The sequence below is a fragment of the Physella acuta genome, unplaced genomic scaffold (genome assembly GCF_028476545.2).
Source record: "Physella acuta isolate Inbredline_101_S28 unplaced genomic scaffold, ASM2847654v3 ptg000836l, whole genome shotgun sequence".
Lineage (NCBI taxonomy): Eukaryota > Metazoa > Mollusca > Gastropoda > Physidae > Physella > Physella acuta.
The window spans coordinates 1-19,885 of NW_026732353.1; the positions used below are offsets into that span (position 1 = coordinate 1).

Sequence of the window (19,885 nt, forward strand, 5' to 3'; positions counted from 1 at the left end):
ACATAATACGAATAGTAAATACCTCACAGATGACGATTTTAGTGAGTCTAATGTTCAGCTTGAAGCCTGCTGATGTTATACTCTTGAACAAAAGATCGACCTTAAAGTAAAAAAAAAAGTAAAATGTGAATTTTTTTTTTCATCAGGCCTAGTAAAATATTTTTCTATTGCATGCTCTAGGCGTCACATAACTCTTTAAAAGTTTTCTTACCCCATTGAAAATATATGCGTAATACTCGAGTACGTTGTTGATGGCGTTAGGTCTGGAACCCGCGGCTTTAGACAAGAATCTTCTCCAGCACATGAAATCCAACATGGCGGTGACGTCGATGTAGTAGTCGGCCTTGGCTTGACGACGTCGTCGGGCTTGAAGTTTCGGGGACAACGTATCATAGGGCCAGCCGTCTGGGTTTTCTGGCCAGCGAAAAGGATGAAAAAAATATGTTAGAAGGCGTTTTTGCTAAAAGTACAAATCGGTTATATGGCATTCAATTTTGTTTCAATGTCTTTTTGTAAAGAAGAATTAGAATAAATACTTTAAGATCAGTGTTTCTTTAGGAATTTATATAAAAATTATATACTTATATTATTGTCCCCCCCCCCCCCACCCTCTCGGAAAATTTAGTCCTCGACACCTAAAAGTTTCAAGCGACCCCCCCCCCCCCTTCTGTTGAAGAAAAAGTCTAAAATAAAATTTGTTAAGGATTAATATATGTATGCCTATATTAGGTAAATTCAAACTAAAGGAGTAATGACTATTGCTTGTTTTGATTTTCACAAAAAAAAATGACATTGTAGCACAAGCCTTTTTATATATTTTTTAAATCCAGGATAATTATGTATAATTTAAGTTGACAGTGACATTAATACATGTTTTAGATTGGGTTTTTTCTTAATATCAATACCAAAAACAAAGATAAGTAAGTATTTCTTTGTAATAAATGCAATTAAAAAATAAATATAAATATAAATTATTTAAAATAAAAATGAAGTAGTTTTTTTTTTACCTTTTTAAACACTTTATTGCTATAATCGGTAAAAATCGTTTGACCTCATATTTCTACAGCTAATGGTTGATAATAAGGTTTTTTTTTAGATGTACACATGCACAATTTTACATATTATGTTAATAAATATACCTAATTATAGTTGGGCGAAAAACTAAAATATATGGCCTACGTGGCTTTAAAAAATCTGAATTCATTCATCAAAAGTATCAAACCTGGATAGAGACTGTCCATTTGAAAATGTGAGGGCAGTTTTTCTAACTGCAAATCGTACTGGTCGTCTTGTGACGTAAGATCTCGCTCCACACGAGTGCTTGGAGAAAGTGAGTACTTTTGGCCTGCATGTACAAACTCTCCTCTCTGTATGTGACAGGTGGTTGAGATCATATTTATATTCTTTATTGCACAACTAAATATCGAAATATTAAAATGCATATATATATATATATATATATATATATATATATATATATATATATATATATATATATATATATATATATATATATATATATATATATATATACATATATATACTTATTACTATGAAATTATACCACTACCTTTTTAACGACAAGATTTTTTTTTAACTTGCATATTTTGTCTGTCCGTTTTTCCTGTTTTTTTGTCGCCATGGATCAAAACTACAAGCGAAATTTCGACCACTTACCACAGACCAGTTTCTCCAAAACTTAGCTTGTGGGTAAAGAACCGATCACAATGCAATCTGACATCAAATTGTTTTTAAAAATCGTACCTACCTTTACTAGAAATGCAAATCGATTACATATTATGTTGCCTTTCGTAACTCTCTACAGTATCGTTCTTCTCATCGTAACCCTACCTTAAACAACACAACCGGCAAAAGCTAAAAGAAGTTTGATTATATAAACGATCTCATTTGATGATAGCGTAGTTACCTTTCTGTGTTTGTAACTATCTATTTTAAGCTGATTGAGCTTACCACAGCGAAGTGAAACTCGTTTTCCGCCAAGTTGTTGATTCTTTCAATTTCAAACGAGGCGTGGCTGTTTATGTCCTGATAGAAGCCGATATTCTGCGGAATGGCAATCGTTTCAATATATGGGAAATGTGTACATTTACTTAAGGAATTTACTTAAAACAAGTGAACTCTACTTCACCTGCCCCATAGACCGTCAGGTTTGAAAGGGAAAATTACTTAAGGAATTTAGTAGAAGTGTACAGGCCTCCATATTTAACTCACTCGCAAGCACACTAGCACTATAATCATCACTATCACTTGCACTAATACTATCACCATCACTAGCACTAACACTAAACGTACACGTACACTTAAACCAACACATAACACACACACGTAGGCCTACACGTACAGAAATACGCCCACAAATACGTACACAAACAAGTGCACGTACACGTACGAGGTAACGGGCACCCGGCATTACGAAAACTTTATTTTTCAGTTTGTTATGATTGTTGTAGATGGATTAATTAAATGCATGGTTATTTAAAATTAGTGTCGCATCCCTTTATTTATTTTCAAATACGCTTCCAATAGGGCTGGTAAGTAGGTCACCAACCAGTTCTACTGCTCAATAGAACCTGCTTGAGCCATAGAACTGGTTGGTGACCTACTTACCAGCCCTATTGAAAGCCTTTACTAACCAGTGGCTCGGCAGCCCATGTCAGATCTCAAGTGTGCCGCTTCTCTTGTTAGCTTTTGATGCCAAAATTGCTGTAACGACCAACCCTTTTCTTAACACGACATTCTTTCATACATTCTTTTTATTGACAAGACATCTCTCCCTACTTTACCTCGCTGGAGTCTAGAACTTCCCTAGACCGGACGAGGCGTCCATCTTTGTCCGTCGTGATTGTGTAGACAGGCGTGTCCAGACCGACGTAGCGGACACGCTTGAGTTGTAGAAGGACGGACGTTGTGTCGTTGATGATCACCGTCACGTTGACGTCATCGGGCAGCGGGGAGTCGATGACGTCATTGTTGGTGTAGTTCACGTGCACTAAAAAATGTTAATTCGTGTGTAATTTTTGTAACTTAAACAACCAACAGCCTGAGAAAGCTACTTTTCTTACCTTACAACATCTAAGACTAGAACAAAACGAAGCGTCTAACAGTTTAACTAGATTCTACAAGTGTCTTAGGACTAATGTAAAACAAGGAAGACATAACACAGTATATAAACCTTAGTGTTGTGTAAGAATGAAGCACACTCACCCGTAATGCTGGAACTAATCTCAATTAAAAATAATTGAACTATGACCCAGGATGTAAAACGTGATAGGGACATTCTGAAATGAATTTAAAGCTAAAGTATTAGTACTATATCTATAATAAAAGCCGCAAGGTAGTGTGTCATTCCCTCGCTATATTATGTATCAAATACCGTTACTAGAATTTAAGAAGTGAGCAAGCCTTTTCTTTTTCGTTATTTAAATCTAGTTCATTTTTATATTTAATAAAAAATCATTTATTTTCTCTTTTTTAGTACAGAGTTATATAACTGCTTGTTATTAACACGTGTTTATGCATTTGTTGTTACTTGCGCTTAATTTTTATCACTGCTGTTTGTCTTCGCCGGTCTTTACTTTTTTACCACGCTTCCATCAATATCCCCACTTTTCTATTCAGGGCGTGAAAATATTCCTATACAAACCGGCGGTTTTTTTTTCTCCTTTATTTCAGATTCTTGTGTTTTCGGTACCATGCTTAAACTCAAAGCACCTCATGTCTATGTATATTTTTGATTGGGTTAGCTCAGCTCTAATTAGTACCTAGTATGTCTGGTAAATAATAATGCAGCTAATCTTTATTTTGTCACTTTATCTCTAATTAATCCTAGTTCTCATAAATAGATTTAATCTACTTTCTCTTCATTCCTTTGCCATCATATTCAACCGAAATCGATATCATAATTTAAAGACAACATTAATTTATAACTAAAATAATGCCAAAACTCGTTTTACCTATTTGATGAAGTTAAATCACTTCGCAGTATTCACTATGTAATGGTGTATTCAGCGTGAAGACAATACAACCTCCGTCTTGCTAATGGAACGGGGCTAACATATCCGGTACTATTTATACTTAGACGGGAGATTCCAGCAGCATGATAATCCTGGTTCAAAGTGTGTTGGATCATCACTTGGTTGCGTGTTGCTGATACGTTCTGCTCCGCTGATTTCAAGCTTTGATGATCATAGGCGGCTCCAACCATTCCTTGATCTTTTAGGCTGAGCGTAGGGTGTGGGGGTATCGGCGCAAAATTTCTTTTGGGTCTTAGTGTATTACACATACACACACATACACATATAGGCCTATATATACATATATATATATATATATATATATATATATATATGTATATATATGTATATATATATATATATATATGTATATATATATATATATATATATATATATATATATATATATATATATATATATATATATATATGTATATATGTATATATATATATATATATATATATATATATATATATATATATATATATATATATATATATATATATATATATACATATATATATATATATACATATATATATATATATACATATATATATATATATATACATATATATATATATACATATATATATATACATATATACATATATATATATATATACATATATACATATATATATATACATATATATATATATATATATATATATATATATATATATATATATATATATATATATATATAATTTTTTAATAATTTTATATATATGTGTGTATGTGTGTGTGCCTCTGTGAATATGTGTGTTTCTATTAGGTGTACGAAATTTTATATCTAAGTAGTCGATCTTATATGTCGATTTAACTTCAACTTTTTGTGCGATTTCCGATAACCGGAAGTGGTACTTTACTCAATTTCCGGTTTATCAAAAAATAACACCTTCAGAAAGTGATAACCGTGTATCATACGGTAGCATAATCTAAGTGTTTCCTCCATAAAGAGCTGTTTGTCAGAAACGTACCTACTACCTACCTGACAATATCCAGACTCCTCTGGAAGTGCCATCCCAATCCTTAAAGTTACATACAAATATACTAGAGATTTTTGGAGTATGTGCTCCCGTTTTTTTTCCTTCTCTCCCCTCATGTTTCTGTGGAAGAAAAAAAAATAGACGCTTATGCTACTGACACATCATGCAAGTCATATCACAATATCTGATTCCTCGTAAGCATTATCCCAAACGGGGTCTGTTTGGGCTGATTTAATTCACACACCATTTATGTTAACAACAAAAGCTACAAAATGTTAACAACGTGTAGCTTTTGAATTAAAACTACCGACGCGTGATGCTATAACGTCATGCTCTATGCTCTCTTTTCAATGAATACAATTGTTCGTAATTTTTTTTTATTATTTTCTGCCTTTCATAATTTAAATCTGGCTGAAGCAGGAAGTTTTTGGGGATTTACCCCTCTGGTATTTATCTCTTTTATTGTGCAACGGTGTGCAATGGGACAGTGTGGCCTAAGCAGTAGAGCGCAAGGCGGCTAACCCAAAAGTCTCGAATCCGGGTTCAAGTCAGTTGAACGTCCCTGAGTTCACCCAGCACAGATGAGTACCTGTCTTATGTTAGGGCTGAGCAAAGTGTTGACCAAGCCTTCCATTCAAATGCCTTCCTTTCAAGGAACATATGAATTCTACATCTGCCCAATGGATCGGTAAGTCTAAAGAGGATTCTTTACTTTTTATTCAACAATTGTTATTGGTTGCAATACGTACACATACATAATATTATAAATGACAGAATACATCGAATGTCAGGTACTCATTACAGCTGAGTTGGCTCAGGTACTTTACGTAGGGTGGAGTTCGGGATCGGAACTCCGGTCTTTTGAATTAGTAGTCATGTGTTATACGAATCGACCATTTTCTAACTTGTTTCCAAATACGAGTCCATCTCGGCCAAAAAATAGACCACTTTCTAATAAAAGGTAAAGTTCTCGTTAGAACCTGAAGGTCTATGGGGCAAGTGAAGTTAGAGTTCACCTATTTTTGTGACCTTGGCACATGCAGGAAGAGTGCGGACAGACGACATTATTTTTCCTAACGTGAGTTAGGTACTTACAGGCAGTGGCGTAGCGAGGTCGGGTGTCACCCGGTGCGGCACATAATGGTGTCACCCCCCCCCCAGAGGCGTAGCGACACTTCCCGGGGACAAACTTTCAATTTCCGATTTGCACCCACCCCCCACTCAAACTTTCGATTTTTCACCCCCCCCCCCCTCTCAAACTTTTGACTTGCACCTCTTAAAACACTATTTATCATTTTTCTCTATATAATTTGCTATTTTTTTGCCTTGGTTTCATCCCCCTAAATGGTGTCATTCGGTGCGGTACGCACCCCACGCCCCCCCTCGCTACGCCTCTGCTTACAGGAGTTGGTATTACTTGTACCCGGTTTCGAACTTAAGAGTTTCGGGTTAGCAGTCTAGTGCTTCACCATTCGACTACTACGTTTTCAACCTGTGTTTGTATACTAGTCCATCTGAGGCAACCCAGAACGATAACTAACTAGGCGCAATACGGGGTTTACGATATCCCAACAGTCTAGAATTAAATTGAACTAGTTTTCGCGCGCCACTATTATCCTAAAAATATGCGTTTATCCCAATTACAGTTCGTATGACATTACTAAGACACCTGGTTTCTAACTTGATCCAGGAAGTTGTACCTTCAATAAGGAGAAGGTGGGACCAGTGGCGTCGCTAGGTCGGGTGTCACCCGGTGCGGCACTTCTTGGTGTCACCCCCCCCCCCCCCCCCAAGAAACAAAGTGTATATATATATATATATATATATATATATATATATATATATATATATATATATATATATATATATATATGCGTGTTTGTGTGTGTTTGTGTCGGCCTACATAGGCATATAATTTAAATATATGCCGCGTACATATATTTGTGTAAGCTTTTTTTGCCTTGGTGTCACACTCCTAAACGGTGTCACCCGGTGCGGTCGGCACCCCCCGCCCCGCCCTCGCTAAGTCTCTGGGTGGGACAATGATAGAATTTAAAAGCGACTAAGAGAAAAAAACCAAGAACAGACAGATCCGCCAAATGTCCTAAACTAATTCAATGAGTTCATTAAATCCATTGCTTTATTTTTACGCCAGACAGTACCTCATCTCGACATGACATCACCTCACCTCGACATGACATCTCCTCACGTACATGGGAGGTTTCTGTAATTTTGGAGTGATTTCCGAACATCGGAAGTATAGTACTTCACATAAGTATTTAACCTGATTCCTCTTTCTGTCTTCCCTCGTCATGGGCGGAATCTTGTAAACGAAATGCTGTTAACTGTATAAAAAATAATTAAAGTCTTCTTCTATAAAGTAATATACTTTTCCATCTATTAAACACACATTGTTTGCGTACATTTGGTACACAAAAATGCCTACGCGTTTCTAATCTATTTAGAACAGAAGCGTAGCGAGGGAGGGTACATAATTATGTCCCCGGGCGCCGACCGTAGTGGGCGCCAAAATGGGTTGGAAAAAATAATTAAAATCTCATTTTAGCTGCAGTTTTGCATTATAAATATAAATAATGCAAGTTTGTCCCCGGGCGCCGGGAAGGGTCGCTACGCCTCTGATTTAGAACTATTTAGTATTTCAAAAATAAAGTCAAAACATTTAGGCATACATAGCCTGATTGCACGGCAAGTGCCATGACAATACACCAAAGCCCCTCTCAAAATTTAAATTAATTATTTATTTTAATAACAGCGATTACTTAATACTATATTTGGATACTTTTTTTTACATGCTATTTAAAAAAAAAGGTGAGTTGGGTATAAGTTTTGTTTCTAGCATTACGTTTTCAAGCGTATCGTCACACTTTCAGAATTCCACCCCTGTTTCCCCTCCTTTTCCCCATTCTTCACTCCCAGTGTTTCTTCCAGACTTTTTTCTCCGGTGGAGGGAGGGGGGGGGGGGGGACACCTGAAATTTTCGCGGGGGCCGGGCAAAAATTTTCGGGGAGGGGGGCGGATCCTATTAAAGGTATATAATTTCTATATAAATTCCATTTCGAAGAGATGCCTGGAAGAAACTCTGTACACACCGCCACATTTATACAAGTATTATATTTTATTTTTAAAATTTGGTTCTATTTGGGCTTAAATATTCATCTTGGCATAAGGACATTGACTGTTCGCCAACTTGATTGGAATGTTTCTTAATAAACTGCAAAAACGCGGAACGTAAAATTGCGAGGTGGTAAAATGCGAAAAAAGAAACTGCGAGATATATCTGACGAATTACACCCAGAGTTTCGTCCAGGCATCTCTTCGGGGGGAGGGGGGGGTCTGGAAGAAACACTGATTACACCCTTATTACTGTGATCTAAGCTCTTAAGATACCACACTATTTTCTCATAAATTATCATTTTCCCCTTGCTCAGTGTCAAAAGGATAAAAACCCGGATGGGTATCAGGCTGCATTTCCGAATATCTGATCACAGTTAAAATTACCCTTACTCTACTCCACATGACATTGACAATTTTGGTTTAAAATTTAAGCCAAATTTATTTGAAGTACATATTAGAATAGTTGGGATCTATTAAATCTATTTAGAATTGAACGATATAAACAACTTTAGAAACAGTGACATTGAAATTTTGGTTTAAAATTTAAGCCAAATTATTTGAAGTACATATTAGAATAGTTGGGATCTATTAAATCTATTTAGAATTGAACGATATAAACAACTTTAGAAACAGTGACATTGAAATTTTGGTTTAAAATTTAAGCCAAATTATTTGAAGTACATATTAGAATAGTTGGGGTCTATTTAGAATCGAACGATATAAACAACTTTAGAAACAGTGAAAATACAAGAAAATGCATAATTAAAAAAAAATGAAAATAAAAGTGTTTAACGTATGAATAGCCATAATAATTGGACCATAATAAATTTGGATTTAAAAACATAGAAAGGTATTCTCGGGAAATCCCCCGCCAATGCCCCGCCATAGACAATCATTGAATCGTCGTGGTTCGGCGAAAGTGAAAGTAGCCAAAAATTAATATTTACAATAGTTTACACATGCAGACGATTTAAATTGTAATTGATGTTTGTATCACCACTTGTAAGGGCTACTATAAGGTTGTATTCTCAATTTACAAATGATTAAACGTATTACTAATCTTAGATCTATCTAGATCTAGATCTAGATCTCTAAATCTACTTTAATAACTTTAATGCTGATTACTGACGAGTCAGTAGATCTAGGCCGCAAGCGCGTAGGTACGCCGTAGACAGGTCACAGTGTGAGTGTTTCTTCCAGACTTTTTTCTTCGGAAGAGGGGGGGGGGCGGACACTGTTAAAAGTATTTATTTTCTATATAAATTTCGTTTGGGGGGGGGGGATGCCTGGAAGAAACTCTGGCCGTAGGTACTATCTAGAAATCTAGATCTACAATCTAGTAGATCTAGAGTCTAGCTAGGTCTAGACTAGATTCAATCAGAATCCTAGATTCTAGATCTACACACTACACGGTAGGCACTCCCTGACAATCATTGAATAAGATTGACTCTCAGTCAGACCGACGCTCAGACACCGTCACTCTGTACAGCCACGGGGTCTGTGTGGTCAAGTCACTTAAACTTAAGCCCATGGTTGCTAAACCGAAAAGTCTCGAGTTCGAACCCTTGTGTAGATGAGGCTCATTTGCTGGCGACAGCCACTCTAACTCTTCTAGGAGAGACAACTCCAAAATCAAACAACTGCTGCCTTGTCATTTGTTCTTGGTTGGACAAAAGGCTATGGCAGCTAATCCAAAAAGAAAAGCAGGCTGAAATCGGAGTCAATGGCCTCAATGGCGCATAATCATTTGACACGTATCCTTAATACTTAATTTTGATGGAGGCGTGGTTGATAAATTCGAAAAAAAGTCTGGAGTTCAAACCCTCTGGCAGATAAGGCTCAATCACTTCCAACACTAAAAATTAAGAACGAAGAAGAAGTACAGCCACTATAGATCTAGATTCTAGATCTACTTTGACTCCATACCCCCAGTATGTTAGTTTGTTTCATAATATTTAATATAGATCTAGATCTCTAGTCAGTGTCGCTTCTACGCTCTAACAGTAACAGTACAGTCTACAGACAGTAAAAGTTCACTAAACAAAAATTAGAGTCCCTGTGTATGGTAAAATTAAAAATAGACTAGTCTAGCTGTCACTAGATCTAGAATAGAGATATACTTATTTCAGCCTATCCTATACATACTGGCCTATACTATTTGAAAATTTGTTTTGTGGGCTACTGTAATTATTAATTTTGATTAATAATATTGAATAAATAGGGTAGACCGAAGCTAGTAATGTGAAAAAAAGTTGCCTCATTGTTAAGGCTTTAATTTAATAGAAGTATGTTGTGATATATTTGTATCAAATATTATAGATAACTGAATAATAAACCAAAATCTCTCGCTAAATAAATATATCAATGTAGGCCAGAAATTAGCTTTAAACATCAGTGTTTGCTACCAAGATTTGCTATATAAACAGCGGCCATCTGTAGTGTAAATTAGAGTGGTTTCCCCTGAATCTCTAACTATAATTTTACATAAAAAAACTTAAACAAGATGTCTGCGAAAGTAATTGAGCTTGGTTGCATCCAATGAAAACATAGCTAGTCTTTGTTTATTACTGAAAAGTTTTAATACAATTGTTTAAAAACAGGTACATGAATGATACTTTGAAACATTTTTGTAACTTTTAAAACATATACCCTCCTAAAAAATGTGAAATAATTACTAAAATTTAGAGTCACCTTTTTTGCACATAACTATTCTCGGACAATTTTGCGTACCAAAAACGATAGATTACTATAAATAGGCCTATTTATCTCATTTATTGTGTTTTGACGAGCTAATGCTAATTAGTCAATTTCGCTTAAAATTAGCAGCCTACAATATTTAAATTTAGCAGATCTAAATCTCCAGATGTTGCTTGAGTTAAACTTGTTAAAAAGTGAATTGGATGGAGATCCAAAGATTTCACTTACTCATTGTAATTTCAGATTAAATTAGCCAACTAATAAATTAGTAAACTAAAAGATTATATATTTTTTCATATACCTAGCACCACTTTTTGTAAAAGAACTCATTAATGTGGCATTAACAGGACACTTGTATAGCACATACATTCCATAACCCAGAATTGCATTTTTTTAGTCCTAACATTTACATTTGATATTACAATACTACTCACATCCTAACACTCCAATTTTTTTCAAAAAGCCTATTTGTTGTACATCGGTAGTAGAAATTCTCTAACTAGCAATAATCTCAGTTTGAATTTAAGAGTTTGAGTTCCCTTTTTGAACCTGATGGGCCTTGGGGCAAGTGAAGTAGAGTTCACCTGTTTCTGTGACCTTGGCATATAAAGTAATAGTTTGGTCAGCACTATGCCCAATTAGCATTAGTTGTCTAATAATAATTAGGGTAAGATATATTTTTTTAACATCCATAATTGAAATTTTCTTTATTTCAGAACTATTCAAGCAAAGAACACCCTGTTTTTGAACTGTTCTCGCTTTAAGTTCAATAATCATCCTTGTTGGGCTCTCGGAAGAATGTCTATAACATCAGAGCCAGCAAGCAAACAGCCGCACCTGATGAAAAAAATTGGCACTCATAACGGCACTTTCCACTGTGATGAAGTGTTAGCGTGCTTCATGTTAACCCATTTAGATGAGTACAAGGATGCTGAAATTGTCAGGTATGAGCTACGAGAGTTTTTAAAAAGTTTCTAATTAACAATATTTGGGCTTAAATTTAAAATAATGACAGATTTAATTTATTGTTTCTTTTTAAGAAAAAAAAACAACTTAGGCCTAGTTGTATTCTAATATTATTTAATTTTTTTCTTTTATACAAATACTGATCTGGTTCAATTGAAAGGTTGATTTTTTTTTTTAAAAGTGTTTAATTTATTTTGGGAGTGTAATTTTTTTTCAATGTTTAACTAAGATTAACATTTTTTAAATTTAATAATTTGCAAATTACTTATCTTCACTTAAGTAAAAAATAAGTTTTTATCTCAAAACTTTCTTCTTACATTTAAATTTTTTAACTTATTTCCCTTACATTAAAAAAAATGTAATATTTCTTATTCCAGGAGTAGAGATCCCAAAGTTCTGGACACCTGTGATATAGTAGTTGATGTTGGTGGTGTGTACGACCCAAGCAAGCATCGATATGACCATCATCAAAGGTAATAGCATTAGGTTCTGTGTTGATCAGAATTTTCAAAAGAATATGACGCACCCAATAGCAAGACTTTTTTCCCCCTTTACAATGATTGCAGTTTTTTGTTCCGACTTCAGATAGGAGTTCTTGAGTTTAGATTAAAATGTGTTTGTGTGTCAATTATTAATATAGATAATCATCATCTTATCCTGTTCATGCCCAAGATATATGGGGCCGAATAGGTAGAGTTCATCTGTTTCAAAGACCTCAGCATGTGAAGGGATAATGTGGTCAGCACTATGCCCAGCCGTCACTGCTTTCCTTAACGTGGGTTAGGTACTCATTAGAGCTGGGTGGGGTCAGGATGTTCTACTGATTTTAACCCGGATTTGAACTCAAGACTTTCGGGTCAGCAGTCTCTACCACAAGGCTGGACTGACCCATGAATATAAATATAATGTGCAATTTATTATTTACGGGCATTGTCAATGATAAATGTGTTTTAATTTTTATTTAACACCTGTTCCAGGAGTTTTAACGAAAGCATGAATAGCTTAAACCCAGACAAGAAATGGGTGACGAAGCTATCCAGTGCTGGACTCATCTACTATCACTTCGGCATGGACATCGTGGCGAAAGTTCTGGAGCTGCCGACTGACGACAATGTTGTTAAGGTTGTCTATGATAAGGTGTATGAGAATTTTGTCGAGGAGATTGACGGCATCGATAATGGGATTAATCACTCGGATGGTGAACCCAGGTTAGTTTATATCAAATGATCAACTTATTGTACTGTAACCCTCTAATAATGGGATTGATCAGTTGGATGGCGCACCCAGGTTAGTTTATATCATGTGGTCAACTTATTTTACTGTAACCCTCGAAAGAGGAACTGTACTTTCTTTTTTAGCATTTCACATGTTGTGTCTAGCAATGTCGTAACTTTTAAATGCGATGTAGGGTTCGGGATGGTCGAGTCGGTAAAGATCATGATTGCTAAACCGAAAAGTCTCAAGTTTGAACCCTCTGGCAGATGAGGCTTGTTAGCTGGGCACAGCCACTCTTCTAGGAGAGAAAACTCCAAAATCAAACAACTGCTGCCTTGTAGTTTATTCTTGGTTCGACAAAGGCTATGGAAGCAAATCCAAAAAGAAAAGCAGGCTGAAATCGGAGTCAATAGCCTCAATGGCGCATAACCAGTTGACACGTATATTTAATTGGGTTGGAGGGGATTCCTTCCAACACTAAAATTAAGAACGAAGAAGAAGACATGCGATGTCTCAAACAAAAATTGTTTGTGTTGCTGTTTTAGGTACAGGATCAGCACAAACCTCAGCAGCAGAGTGAGTACCTTCAATGCCAAGTGGAACGAGAAGAATGTGAATGAAATGGTGAGTCTAATCGGTGGTACTTATTACATGTGCTATAGGTTCTTATTCCCCTCTCCTTCTTGTTTTTAAAAGCTTTTATTTTTAGTTTGCTTCCTGTGTCATGCTTCCTTGTAGATCAAAACTGTCTAGCATAATTTCGACCACTTCTAACTGACTGATTCATTTCAAACTTGACACCTGGGTCAAGACCTGATGACAATGCAATCTGACATCAAATTTGACTTATTTGGATGGCTAATTAATTTTTATGTATTATTTAAAGTTTCCTATATATAAAGTCAAAGTATTATTTACAGCGCTATTATAAGCACATTTTTTGTGTTCATTTTGTGCCTAATTGTTTTTAATCATGCATTTCTATTGAAGTTAAATTTTTAAAGTACTGAAAAATATATGCATAAAAAACATTTTAATAACAAGTTTTTATGTAATGATTGGCTAAAAAGCAGAAAATAATTGAAATCGAATAATGAACTGCAATTATAATAGCTAAAATAATAAAAGCGTGGGAAGCTTCTTAAATTCTAGTAAAAGTATTCAATACATAATATAGCAACCCACTCTTTTCTTTTTAGTTATTTAAATAGTAGTTCATTATAAATTTTTAAAATTTCCTTTCGATGTATTGTTTCTTAAAAGAATTTTATTAAAATGTTTTTTTACATATTGTTTTTAAGGTTATATCTTGCTATTGCAGCTCTGGATTTTCAGGCCATGCAACTGCTAAAGATATGTTAACCCTAATCATGGATGGCATTGCTTTAGATACCATTATATGGATGATGGGACAGTGTGGTTGAATGGTAGAGCATATGACTTCTGACCCGAAAGACTCAAGTTTGAATCTGGGTTTAAATCCGTAGAATGTCTCTGAGTTCAACCATGTTGTGATGTGTACCTGTTAGGAAAAAAAAATTTTTACAAGCTTTTATTTAACTCACTTCCTCTGTCGTCGCTCTGTCGTCAGTCTAGATCGAAACGCAGGAGTGAAAATTCGGAAACTTCTACTTGACCGATACGATTCACATTTGGCACGTGGGTCAAGACATGAAGACAATGCAATCTGAAACTAAATTTGACTTAATTGGATGCTTAATTAATTTTTTATGAATTAATAAAAATTTGGACAGAATTAGTAGGCATGTCTAGCCAACCACACCACACGCGTCATCACCTTCAATAGCTGCGCCATCACGTTCAATGGCTGCGTTCAAAAACCATTGCGCGCCATGTAAAGTACTGAAAAAAAAATTCATAAAAAACGTTTTAATAACAAGCTTTTATGTAATAATGCACTAAAAAGTAGAAAATAAATTATAGACTACTATTTAAATAGCTATAAAGAAAAGCGTGGGTGTCTTCCTTTACATTAGTAAAGGTATCCAATAGATACTAAAGTGACCCACGCTTTTCTTTATAGTTATTTAAATAGTAGTCTATAATTTATTTTCTACTTTTTAGTGCATTATTACATAAAAGCTTGTTATTAAAACGTTTTTTATGAATTTTTTTTTAAAGGTTGCTGGGCATAGTGCTGTCCACACCATCCCTTCACAGAAATAGGTGAACTCTACTTCAATTACCCATGATCCATCATGTTCAAAAATGGAATATGAAGTCATTTTATTGTAATAAAAAAAACTTTCCTTCACAGCTAATAAATCAGTTTGGGATTTAAATTTTGTGTCAGTTTTATTTTAAATTAAATTAGTTATTTATTTATAAATTTTTAAATCAAATTGTTTTTTTTATTTTACTTTGATCAGGCCCAGTTTAAGAAAGCTTTAGATCTGGTGGGCAGCGAGTTTCTGGACAGGGTCACCTACTACAAGACAACATGGCTACCTGCACGTCAACTTGTGGCCGCTGCTGTAAAAAACAGATTTGATGTAAGTTCCAGCAGGGGTCGCAGTGGTTAGGTCGGTAAAGCTCACGGCTGTCAATGGGCAGATGAGGCTTTATAGCTGGGGTCAAATCTAGGAGAAAAAACTCTAAAATTAAACAACTGCTGTCTTGTAGTTTGTTCTTGGTTGGACAAAGGCTATGGAAGCAAATTTATAAAGAAAAGCAGGCTGAAAAAAAAGGAGTTAATGGCCTATATGTCCTGAAAGAATTGAATTATGTATAAGAAAATCTCTTCCAATGTTACAATTAAGATTGGACAAGCAGAAGTAAACTTCATCAGCATCATAGCTTGAGCTACAAGTAACTATAACTTAGTACTTAAAATTATCAAAGAAACTATAACTTCCATAGTACTTAAAGACAACATAACTTACTTAAGAGGTTGTCTTGTTCCCATGATGGATCATAGATGGGCATGTGATGTTTTTCAGGGGAAAATCAATTCTAGCAAATTTACTAGCTGAACTAGCCTTCAATAGCCTAACAATTTCTTATTTCACTTTGTATTTATATTTAGGGCTAACCCTAAGTTTTTTATGAAAATGTTTTTGTTCTCTAACTTTGGGAAATTTTTAGCATATAATTTATGCAGAGCTTTACTTTAACATTGTCTATTACTTCTTAAGCTGTTTATAATTGCCGTAAGAAATAAGTTTTTTTTTAAGACACATTTTTTATCAAATTCTAAAATTGTCATACTTAAATTTAATTTCTACACAGATAACCTCCCTTTAAAAATTCTACACTTATTACTTCCCCTTACAACATTTTAATTTTGCCTTTAGGTGGATGAGAGTGGTAAAATAATCTGTCTTGAAGCAGGGGGACTACCCTGGAAGGATCACCTGTTTACACTGGAGAAGGAACTGGACATCAGCCCACCTATAATTTATGTTCTGTTCACTGATGACAATGGTCAGTGGAGAGTTCAATGTGTCCCAGTTAGCCTGAGCTCATTTGAGAACAGGTGGGTTGATTTTCATTCATTAGCTTAGGTGATAATCAAGACCATGGAGGTACTCAACCCCACTAGTGTCATGCATGTTCACCGAACCTTTCTTGATAGTCCTATCATATCTTATGTGATTTTCAAGACCATGGAGGTACTCAACCCCACCCACCAATTTCTTATGCATTTTCACCAAACCTTTTCTCGATAGTCCTATCGTTTGCACTGAAAAAATCATATTGTGAATCACATGAGTGGGGTGTGTCTCTTGACCTCCGCCGACCCCTGAGGTTTGATCAAACCCAGGTTTGGAATCAATACTCTAGAATATTTCTTTGGAACGAGTATTTAACTCGTCTGAGTATGTTTTCTAAGTCAAGTAAATACTTTTTATGATGAACTCCAGACTATTTAAGTCTTTATGACATATTTTAAGTTCAATTCTGTTTATGTGATGGTGTGTCCTGATCATACAGCTGATAAGCTCTTATGTAAGATTTGAGTCCCTGATTTTGGCTTATTGTAAATTCTTATAGAACACAGATCAGCTAACTTGTGATGGGGAGAGTTCATGCATCTGAACACACAACCTGTTCATTTGCAGTGGTTAGACAATCTTATGAACTCTACTTCATTTGTCACATCCAGTGCTGTTGTATAGTAAAGATTCCTAATTAGACCTAACAATTAATTGGGCATATCAAGTAGAGTTCATATGTTTCTTGACCTCAGCATATGAAGAGATAATGTCTAGCTGACCAAAACGTGAGTCAAGTACCCATCAGTGTTGGGTGGACTGATGGTGTTCCGCTGAGTTGAACCCGGATTCAAACTCGAGACTAGGTTAGCGGTTAAGTGCTCTACCGCTAGGCCATAACCTGAGTTGTTTCTGTGTTGAAATTGTTCAGGGATAAATTATTTTGGAACTCCAATGGACAAAAATTATAATTGAATGAAATGAAAAAATAAGTGTAATAGTAAAGCACTAGCCCACCAAAAATATACTGTGTTGCATTTGTACCATTTCTTTAATGACTTGTACTTCTCATTTTTATTTATGACTAATTAGTTGATAATAAAGTAAATATAGACTGATTAAAAGAAAATACAAAACCTTACCATTTGTTTATTATTATTATTATTATTTAATTTTGTTTTGTTTTAGGAAAATAAAAATAATTTCTTGAGTCTTAATATAACTAAAAAATACTTAAATATTTACAAGTAAATGCAACTAACAAATATGGCTGACAATGTTTTTGTTATTTTTATTTTGTTTTCTCTGATAAATATATATTTTGTTCATTAAGGATTTTATACACACAACCTTTATCACAATAATATTTAATAAAAGCATTTTTTCCATGCAGGTTGTCACTTAAAGAGGAGTGGCGAGGACTGCGTGACGACGAGCTATCTGAGAAGAGTGGAATTGAGGGCTGTATTTTTGTTCATTCTTCAGGGTTTATTGGTGGGACCAAAACCTACGAGGGGGCTCTCAAAATGGCCAGGGAGAGTTTAAATTCATCCTAGTACCATGTACTGTACAGATTTTTGACATATACATGTTTTCTAGAAATAGGTGTCTCATTTACAAGTTTGAACTAAATAGATGTTTTAGGGGAGGAAAGTCAAATTGAAGTGAAAAAAGAGTTATCCTGCATTAACTTCTAAATACTGTAAAGATGTTCACTTATGAGTAATATTGCTCATTAGGTCAGAGTTATATGACTTGTAGATAACTAGCTAAATATGTGTGGCTCTATTTGTTAAGTACGAAGAACGCATAACTAGAAATAAAGATATAATTATAAATGTTATGTTTATTTAAATGTTGATGTCGAAATAATTCAAACATTGTGCAGCTCAATGATGTACCAGAGTTTTTACGTACTATTGCACTTTGTGAAAAGCATTTAATTCAATACTTTATTTTGCTCATTTTTTCCGTAGGATTAAAAGTATGTTTATGTTAAACAATAAGTTTTGTAAAGTTTTATTTTGTTAACTTAAAAAGCATACTGTGGCTATGATTTCTTTGTCACTATATTTAAAAAAATAAATATGTTTTTTAATTATGATATACATGTGTTGTGATTAATAATAATGTCTGAAAAATGTGAAAGAAATTAGTCAAAATTTAGTTTGAGGATTTCACCACAAACCTAACTACCTGTCATTGTGACATACAATAAAGCTTGGAAAATGTTGCTGATGAAATTATTTGAGGGGGGAAAGTGGCCTTCCCTAAAGTCACTGGGGGACAAGAACACTCGGCAGAAGGAGCAAAGATGAGTCACATTTTGAAGAGGTTGTAGGTAACTAGATTTCTGTATGGAGTCATTATTTTCCATTAGTAGTTTTCTCAATTGGTTTGTTGAGTCTGTATAAACATATTCCTTAGGAAAAAAAATGATATATGTTAGTATTAAAACTAAAAATATTTAAAAAAGAGCAGAATAATCTGTATAATTAAAACATTTTGAAAAAAAAACAAATTTTAATACAATAAATATATTAACGGCCAAAGGGAGATAACTGAGGAAATTTTAAACTGAGTTGTTTTCGTGATTACTTCCCGTTAATAATTTTTTTTTTAAAATGTAAGATGATTTTTAAGTTCGTTTCTTTTTTTAAAATTTATAAAATAGGTAAAAATACAAATACTTTCTAATTAATTTATTTTAATCACCCTTAAACGCATTTACGTTTACCTTACGTTAACTTACAATAATACTTTACTGGAACGATCAATGGGAAATAGCTGCTGTAATTTTTTACACATATAAATTTATTTTGGGTACCGTCCCTTTATGTAGATTTTTTTTTTAAATATCTATTAAGTTCTTTTATTATTTTATTAAAACAGCTAAAGTCCTTTCGCCCAATATAAAATAGTCTTTAATTGAATTGTAAAATATAAAGGTTGTGATGGCTCTAGGCAAAATCATTGAGGGTAAAATTGTGATTCGAATGACTAACGTTTAAAAAAAATTAAAATGTATCAATATCATATTTTTCTATTTAAGCCCAAGTTACATCGGGCAGAGGAAGCAATGTTAATCTGTTTCAATTACCTCTGCACACAGAATGGATAATCTGGTCAGCCCTATGATCAGCCGCTTTTGTTTTCCAAACCTAAGTCAGGTACCCATCAGAGCTGGATGGAGTTCTGACGTCCTAATTAATTGAGGTCGGAATCCGAACTCGAAACTTTGGGATTAGTAGTCATAAACTGTAGTATTTAAGATGAATTTAGTGAAACCTTGGATTTTGTTGCATTAGTTTATGGTCGATTTATGGCACGAAAGTCATCAATTTGAAGGGAATGACATTGAGAGCCCCCCCCCCCCCCCCCCTCCTGTGA

General features: G+C 34.5%; 2 protein-coding genes across 4 annotated transcripts; one reads left to right on the forward strand and one right to left on the reverse strand.

The window, feature by feature from the left end:
- Positions 1-27: 27 nt before the first annotated feature.
- LOC131951882 (A disintegrin and metalloproteinase with thrombospondin motifs 6) lies at positions 28-4,130 on the reverse strand (the record flags this gene model as incomplete). The annotated part of the gene is given in 7 exon segments (XM_059314299.1): positions 28-100; positions 212-414; positions 1,223-1,367; positions 1,972-2,064; positions 2,805-3,010; positions 3,226-3,299; positions 3,975-4,130. Coding segments are annotated over 6 exon segments (793 nt in total), but the record flags the coding sequence as incomplete, so codon positions are not given.
- Positions 4,131-5,515: 1,385 nt separating this feature from the next.
- Positions 5,516-18,595, forward strand: LOC131951884 (MYG1 exonuclease-like). Of its 3 annotated transcripts, none has more exons than XM_059314302.1 (8): positions 5,516-5,715; positions 11,576-11,803; positions 12,203-12,298; positions 12,803-13,033; positions 13,586-13,664; positions 15,431-15,553; positions 16,355-16,536; positions 17,889-18,595. In XM_059314302.1, exons 1-8 carry the CDS (start codon positions 5,609-5,611, stop codon positions 18,049-18,051), a joined length of 1,209 nt encoding a protein of 402 aa, XP_059170285.1. In that variant the 5' UTR covers positions 5,516-5,608; the 3' UTR covers positions 18,052-18,595. The 3 variants fall into 3 exon arrangements, with proteins under 3 accessions (XP_059170285.1, XP_059170286.1, XP_059170287.1); XM_059314303.1 differs by lacking the exon at positions 5,516-5,715 and adding an exon at positions 9,042-9,181; XM_059314304.1 differs by lacking the exon at positions 5,516-5,715 and adding an exon at positions 9,042-9,164.
- The last annotated feature ends 1,290 nt before the right edge of the window (positions 18,596-19,885 follow it).

Excerpts from the sequence above, each read along its gene's own strand:
- LOC131951884 (XM_059314302.1), top strand. The coding sequence starts at position 5,609 with ATGAGTACCTGTCTTATGTTAGGGCTGAGCAAAGTGTTGACCAAGCCT. Across the intron at positions 13,665-15,430 it reads AGAAGAATGTGAATGAAATG|GCCCAGTTTAAGAAAGCTTT; the intron begins GTGAGTCTAATC and ends TACTTTGATCAG. Across the intron at positions 15,554-16,354 it reads CTGTAAAAAACAGATTTGAT|GTGGATGAGAGTGGTAAAAT; the intron begins GTAAGTTCCAGC and ends TTTTGCCTTTAG.